This window comes from Barbus barbus (genome assembly GCF_936440315.1).
Source record: "Barbus barbus genome assembly, chromosome: 19".
Lineage (NCBI taxonomy): Eukaryota > Metazoa > Chordata > Actinopteri > Cypriniformes > Cyprinidae > Barbus > Barbus barbus.
The window spans coordinates 29,560,337-29,568,424 of record NC_136747.1 but is presented as its reverse complement, the minus strand read 5'-3'; the positions used below and the strand labels follow the sequence as shown (position 1 = coordinate 29,568,424).

At 36.1% G+C, this 8,088-nt stretch overlaps 1 protein-coding gene across 1 annotated transcript; it reads left to right on the top strand.

The window, feature by feature from the left end:
- The first annotated feature begins 859 nt into the window (after positions 1-859).
- On the top strand, positions 860-5,249 carry LOC306885874 (uncharacterized protein). Its single transcript, XM_079442667.1, has 7 exons — positions 860-1,010; positions 1,088-1,215; positions 2,856-2,896; positions 3,290-3,577; positions 3,815-4,060; positions 4,132-4,191; positions 4,310-5,249. Coding segments are annotated over exons 2-7 (735 nt in total). The 5' UTR covers positions 860-1,010; positions 1,088-1,213; the 3' UTR covers positions 4,408-5,249.
- Positions 5,250-8,088: the final 2,839 nt, after the last annotated feature.

Sequence of the window (8,088 nt, the reverse complement as noted above, 5' to 3'; positions counted from 1 at the left end):
TCGCTCATATCTTTTGTTTTTGCGCTTGTTATAACGTCATAGATCACATGATAACGTAAACATGGCGGATCTCATTCATACTCAACGAGATTTGGCTGTAGAGTACTCTTTTAGCGCTAGTTAAGTAAGTAGGCTACTTCTTGAAAATAATACCCACTCGTTGAGGATACGGTTTCGGATGCGGTTTCGGATGCAGCTCTTGTGAATGGCGCGTGCTGCAACTTTTTGTTTGTTTTTTAAAGGGGAGGAGCTTGGAAAAGGGTAACATTCAAATAACAACAATACAAATTATAACCAAATAAAACACAAGAAATAAATAAATAAAAAGCATAGCTCACATTCAATTTTAAAAAATAAGGATATTATAAAATACCAGGGGGACTTTAGAGTGTATCATAGCATTTTAAACATTTCACAGACTTTTTGTTTTTATTGAAGAAATATAAAAGTCAAAGTCAGAACAAAACGAAGTTAGCATAGGAGATTAATTAAGAAATGTTTGTTTATGTATGTGAAATTTTGCTAATAAAATAAAAAGGTTAACAATACATTCTAGATCCTTATTGCTTTTATTTTCATAATACAATATAATATAGTAAAGCAATAATTAATATTCATTAAATTAAATATAAAATGTGCCAAATCAATCCAAAACTTGTTTACGTCATTACAGTCAAAAAATAAGAGAGTCGGAGATTTGGCTGTAGATGTAGGCTACTGTAGATCATTGTGATTAATGATCTGTTCAGAAATACAATGTGATTTGTGTATTCTAATGTGTTGCATTAGAAATGTGTTGGGCTCTTTAAGAACAGGCTCACCCTCATTGGGTATATATACAAGAGACGCACGAGCACGCAGTCAGTGTGTGTGTCTGATATGTCATGTTGGTGACACGAGCTCTGTTAATAAAATATCACGTTCACATGAGGCCGTCACAGTGTTAATTATTCGGACAGTATACGACAGCTACTCTTTTAGCGCTCTTGTAATTCTTGAAAAAAAGTACCGTAAGTTTCATTTTTAAGAGTGTGCGGGTTTGAACTCATTTGATCTCTTTCTCATTACTATCTTCTTCTGTGTGCAGCGTGACTGATGTCCGCCCATCGACTCAGAACTGTATCTATTCTTGGTTCATCACCTCTCGTCTGTGGTATAGTTGTGATTTCGGATTTTTGATGCCTGAACCTGAAATACACGCAGAACATGTACCATGTAAGTTTTAGTTTGTTTGTTTGTTCTGTTATACCAGTATAGTTTTGTTTGTTTGTGGAAAACTATGTTCTTTGCGATGCCAAGTCTCTGTTATAAGTGACCATTACTGTGGATACGATGATGGTTATGATTCTGCTTTTATAGTGGGATTATTCATATAATTATGTTTTTCTACCATGATTGGTTGGTCGCAAGAAAATAACTTCTAAAAGCTTTTACTTGTGCATTTTGGTCCGGAGAATCCAGTAGTTGGCTAACTTATATACATCTGATTAAGTAATGTATAAAAATGCACTAGGTCGTTTTTCATGAGCGAGATGATTGTTGACACCGTGGCTCGATGCGACACTGATCTATATAAATGCTCTCTATTATAAGTCAGTGAACAGATCATCAGTAGCTAATGCTAGAATACATGAACTGATGCAGTTCGGTAAAGTTGGCAAGATATTGACAGATTCGACTTTTCCGGATCAATAACTCGCGAGCAAATCGTTTTTAATACACAAATGGCACCTCTTTTCTTTTGTAGTGATGTAGAAAACGAGCTACAAGCGAGGTTTCCTCAAAACAAGGTTTCATCCGCTCTGTATAAAATGCATTGATCTAAATGCGCTGGCGTGAGAGACAAGTCCTAAGGGACCGTCGGCAAAGTGCCAAACGCGAATTGTTTTTACTAATAACATACTCAATAACTTTACACTAACGCACTGTAGTGTCACCAAATTCAGTTTACACATCACTGCTCTCCTGCTAGTTATACTACAACACTCATTCTGAAAGTATTCTATTCTCTATTATAAGTCAGCTCAGTGAACAGTCCATTCTCCGGGGTTTCCCTTTAGTTTCGCGTTCACTCCATGTCCATGCAAGCGCACAGAGAGCACGCGCATCCTCTCACTGTTTCCGCTTATCTTTTTATCATCTTCTAATGTTTACTAAATATTTAAGTATTGATCACAGCATCGATTTGAAGGTTTGGAAGGCTTTGCCTGTGTCGTATATATGAAATATGCATTCAAATAAATGTACAGCCTAATTCTAACAAGTAGGCTATAATTTTCTTGTCGTGTGTGCTTCTCAGTTTAAATAGTTTATTAGCATGATTCTCTCTCTCTCTCTCTCACACACACACACACACACTTCTATACACCATACAATCGCCTATACTAATATATAGTGATTGTAGGTAAAGTGGGCCACTTTTTGTAAAACGTGTAATTTAGATACCTAGATGTTTTTTCTTTTATTTATTACTTTTGTTAACTTTAATGTCCTCCTATAATATTTCAATTTGAATATGGTTCATGTAAAGTGTTATTTGCATGGTATACTGTATATACCAATAAACATCTTTAGATCACGCACTCCAGAAAAAAAAATATATATTTTCAGGTAAAGTGGGCCACCTCTTATTTATCAAATTATTCTGCATCTTAATTAAAAACACATGGGCCCGGTTTCACAGACAGGGTTTAGACTAAGCCAGGATCAGGCCATTGTTCAATTAGGAAATTTAAGTCATTTTTATAAACGTGCCTTAGACAAATCTCAAATAAAATGAAAGTGACCGTTGAGAGTTTGCCGTAACTTTCTGAAGTAGGCTGTGTGTCACATAATGTTTTGTGTTTTCTCTTCAGGTTAAATCTGCTGTTGCTGCTGGGCTTCGTCTATTACAGCGGTCAGTATCATTGATGTTCATAAAACAGGTTTTCTCTAAACAGGGTTAGAGTTTTTCTAGTCCATTGTTTCTCTGTTGTGTTACTCAAGTGATTCGGTGGAGGAAATTTCCCATCATATTACATAAACACATCTCTGGTTTATATGGAGTTCATTCTTTAACTGCTTAATAAACATTGTCATCAGTAATTGAAACATTTGTAACGTGTCATTTCTAATATTGCGGGCTACTTGTTGCCTTCATTTATACATTTTTAATCCAGTTGACTAAAATAACTGTACTAGAATATTTTATGATGACTTGATTATAGACAATAAACAGAAACTAAAGATTTATTTTTCAGTATCGATGCTTTGTATTGAATGAATATTTACTGTCTGTCTGTATTTGCAGGAGCCTCCACTGTATCTGTGTTCGGAGAAAAGGGAGGAAACGTCACACTGTCATGTGAATTTGAGGCCAGAGAGATTTCTGATATTAGTTTAAATAATGGGTCAGAACTCATCCCTGTCTGTGAGACTGAAGAATGTAGTGGACGAGTATTTAAACAAGGAAACTGTGACGTCGTCTTCAAGAATCTGAGCTTCAGTGATGCTGGGAAATACTTTATGAGAGTCTATTACTATAATGATCAGACAGAGCTGAAGCGACAGATCAGGACGTACCAACTTCATATTCATGGTAAACTCAAAACTAATCAAAGCATCAGCATGTGCTTCTGGTTTTACTTTAATTATGTCTCCAGCAGAGACTCTGCATACGAGAGACGTAATATTACATTTTTCTATATATGATATAGGCTTTTCAGTGCATAATTTTATCTAAATGGTTACATTTGGTCCCCCAATCCTAAATATGTGCGTATGGCCTTGATTTAGTGACACCATCATAATGATTAATGTCGTTGTTTGTCCTCAGATGAGGTTTCTGTGAAAACAGGTGAGGAGCTGAAGTTGGATGTTCTGCTGTCAAACGCTGATAAAGTGCAGCATCAGAGCAGAAGAAACACAGAGTGGACGGAGGTCTGGAGCAGAACTGATGGAGTTCAGAGAGAACGAATCACCATCAGAGATAGAAACCTGATCATTAATGAGTTTACAGACGCAGGAACATACAGAGTTCTGGACTCTGATGGAGAAATCTTGATCACAGTGACAGTCAGAGGTGAGAGAAACTCAGTTTAAACAACAAATTCATATTAAACTGTAAGACTAACATTTTGATATTCTGTACAGAAACAAATGAAAAACTGGACGACACTGATAAAGACAAAACTGATGACACTAAATACCGTAGTGAGTAAACAGGAAGGACTGAGAACTTTACACAAATATTAAACAGTGAATTTAAAGATTGGAAGACATTTTAAAATAAAATAAGTGCTCTCTCCCTACTTTTCCCGTCCAGCTGTAGGCTACTGGATTGGACTGATTGTGGTTCTGGTTCTGATTCTGACCGTTGTCACATTACTCAAGCGTCGGCACAGACGTTACCTGCAGAGTGTCACTTGAGGAGGAAAAGAGGAACTGAGTACAGGAGACCCAGAACCACTGAGGGCCCATACTGACGTCTGCTGAGGGCCCGGCGGAGATTGTTTAAACTGTAGAGCTGTGCAGGACATCTAGTGACATCACCGGAATTCACCACATGACTTGAACATATTTTTAACACTGTAGACATCACACTTAATAACTTTATAAACAGTTATAAACAATATCTAGAACTGGCTCTAAATATCACACACGTGATATCCTCAGACTGGATGGAATCAGAGTCTGAAACAAAAAAAAAAAAAATCAGTCTTTGCTCATCATTATTGTGAAATCTGTCAGCTCTGACCGACTGACCAAAGTATAGCACCATAGCACTGACCGAAGGAAAGTAGCTTCAACTCAGGGAATAAAATCTACAAAAGTCACGTTACTTGTACATTTGCCTTCAGAGCCAACAGATCTGCAGAAGATTCTGCCAACACATTTCTGCAATATATTTTTAATATTCAGTGTGTATAGCCATCTGAGCTGGACCCCTACCTCTGTCTGTTAACTGTATCTGCATTTAGTATTTATGTAAAGCGGACTGATAATTAAAGATGATCAATCCTAACTGATCAGCTAAGAATTACTGTTTCTGCTGAATGTTTCTAAAACAAACTAAAAAGAAATTGTATTCATAACATAAATGGTAAATATGCAAATACTATTACAGGTTTCTATATAAATATATGTTTAAATAATGTTTATATGTTGCTTTTGTTTGTTTAACAGTGCATTTGTATTATTCTTTTTAAATCTGCTTTGAAACAATTGTGAAAAACTGCAAATACAAGAAACATTTTTGTTGTTATTGTTTTATTGATTTGTATTTTTGTATGAATTATGTATTTTTTTCCTATGTTCAGAAAATAATGCTTTATTGATAATATTATAATGAAACATGAAGAGGATGTTTAAATAGTTTACATCTGCAGAAACATTTACTTTCAAACTAAACGCCGTCTTTGTGAAGCTGCATCAGATTCAGACACAATCAGAGCTGAAATCTGCTGAGATCAGATTCAGACACAATCAGAACTGAAATCTGCTGAGATCAGATTCAGACACAATCAGAACTGAAATCTGCTGAGATCAGATTCAGACACAATCAGAGCTGAAATCTGCTGAGATCAGACTGAAATCATCAGGGTTGTTTAAAATGAACTTCAGCTGTTCTAAGCATCACATTCAAGTGTATTTGATACTCAATTTGATCCACAATGTTTGATGGACTTTCCCCTCGTATTATTAGCTCTTATCACCAGGGGCCGGTTGCATAAAAGGTTAAGACTAGTCTTAAAAGTTAGTCAGCTAATTTTTTCCCTTAAGACTGGTCATGATTTTTTAATTCGGTTACATAAAAATGTTGGTTAGTCTGAGTTGAATCCAAAAATAAGACTGATTACCCTTTAGCTAACTCCTAGTTGGTCTGACTAGTTCTTAAGACACTGTCTTAACATAGAGACTAAGTTTATGCAACTGGCCCCTGGCTGTGTCTGGACTCATAAATCTGCACACACACACACACACACACACACACACAGCAGTGAACACACACACACACACACACACACACACACACACACACAGTTTTATCAGTCATAGGTTTGTGCAGCTAATAGACCACACATCTTCTGACAGCTCAATCTGCTTTGATAGAATAACCAGCAGAGGGCAATAAAGACCGATCCTCCTCCTCCTTCAGACTCCAGACATTTTCTGAAAAACTCTTGAGCTCTCATCTGTGAGAATTATACTTTCGGTTTAGTTTTTACTGAAATCTCGCTAAACATGCAGTAGTTCTTCAATTTAGACAGCCAGAGTGTAAAACCCATGCAGAACTTTTACTATGTAAGTTTTTATCCTTTCAAATGAAGCTGTGTTTTTGTGTTATTATACATATAGTTTGATTGTTTGTTTGTTTGTTTGTTTGTGGAAAGTGCTAACTAACCTGCTAATGATGCTAACATGTTTATTATTATGCTGATGAACAAAGAATGTTTTTTTTATTAGTAGAATAATTAATGTAATTATTGATTTTTTTCTACACTGTTAACTCAATTGTAATCAAATGATTTCCTGTTAGCAGGTTACTATGACTGTTTGTATTCATAAACATTTGGGTTTGACGGATCATGTTGAGTTGAATGATTACACTGAACATCTATAAAATATAAAGATTCAGATTATAGTTTGATGTTTCTTATATAAGACCCACATGTGAATGAATCCTTAAATACAAGTTAAACTGTTGTGTAGCATTGTGTCTCATTCTATCAGTCAGTAAAGTATTGTATTGCTGTATTAATCTCTGTGTGATGTGTGTCTGTATCTGTGTTTTCTCATCATGTTCAGATGTTTCAATCTTCTTCTTCTGCTGCTGTTTTGCTTCATCTATCAGAGCGGTCAGTGTCATGTGTTTTATTATAAATGGTATTGACTTTTAGTTCCAGGTAGAGTTATTCTAAGATATAACAAGATATTTTGTTGATATTTATGGATTGATGGTAGAATTTTCACAGCATATTAAATCATCACACACTATGACATCACTGACTTATCTATGCAGTTATTAATTAATATATTAATAAATATTGTTTGGTCTGGCATCTGCTTTAGCTTTGTTTGGACCCTCTTATGATCAGTGGGACCCCTGTGGAGAGGGTGAGTAGCTTCAAGTACCTCGGTGTAAACATCTCCGAGAACCTGACTTGGACTACACACATCCAAACACAGGTTAAGAAAGCCAGGCAAAGACTGTACCATCTGCGACAGCTGAGGAAATTCAGGGTCTCACCAGCAATCCTGAAAACGTTCTATTCAGGGACCATAGAAAGTGTATTGACTCAGTGCATCTCAGTGTGGTATGGAAACAGCTCCAATCAGGACTGCAAAGCACTACAGAGAGTTGTGCGCTTAGCTGAGCGCATCTCAGGGTCTGCTCTCCCCTTTCTGCAGGATATCTACCTCAAACGCTGCAAAAGTAGAGCTGTTAAAATCTTCAAGGACTCTAATCACCCTGGTAACCGTCTAGTCACTTTGCTTCCATCTGGTAAGCGCTTCCGTAGCCTGATGGCAAAAACTGAGAGACTTAGGAGGAGCTTCTTCTCCCAGGCCATCAGGCTCCTAAACTCTAACTCTGTGTCATAACATCACTCGACTCCATGTAAATATCACCATATCAATAAGCTATTCATAATTTTTCTCTACCTCATATTGCTGCTATTTAAATACCTTTTGCACATTCCTCTTATTACTAAGTCAACAACATACTGACCTGCACATTTATATATATTTTATTTTATTTTTTTCTACTTTTCTTTTTCTTAATATTTGTATACTTTATAATTGCACTGTCCTTGGAGCGGACCTGACCTATACATTTCACTGCTGGTTATACCCTGTATACTTATACTTATAATTGTGTATGTGACAAATACAATTCTTGAATCTCTTGAATCTTGTTTTGTCATGAATGAGGTCTGTTTGTGAACTCTGAAAGACCAATAAAACACAAAACTGACTCATAAGATGAACAGTTCTGAACTGATGAAAGAACAGGGACACTTTAGACATATTTTCATACTGTAATGTTTCTGCAAACTGCATCATTTTATTTTCATGAGAAATAACCCATGGCTCGAACCAACAACCTTA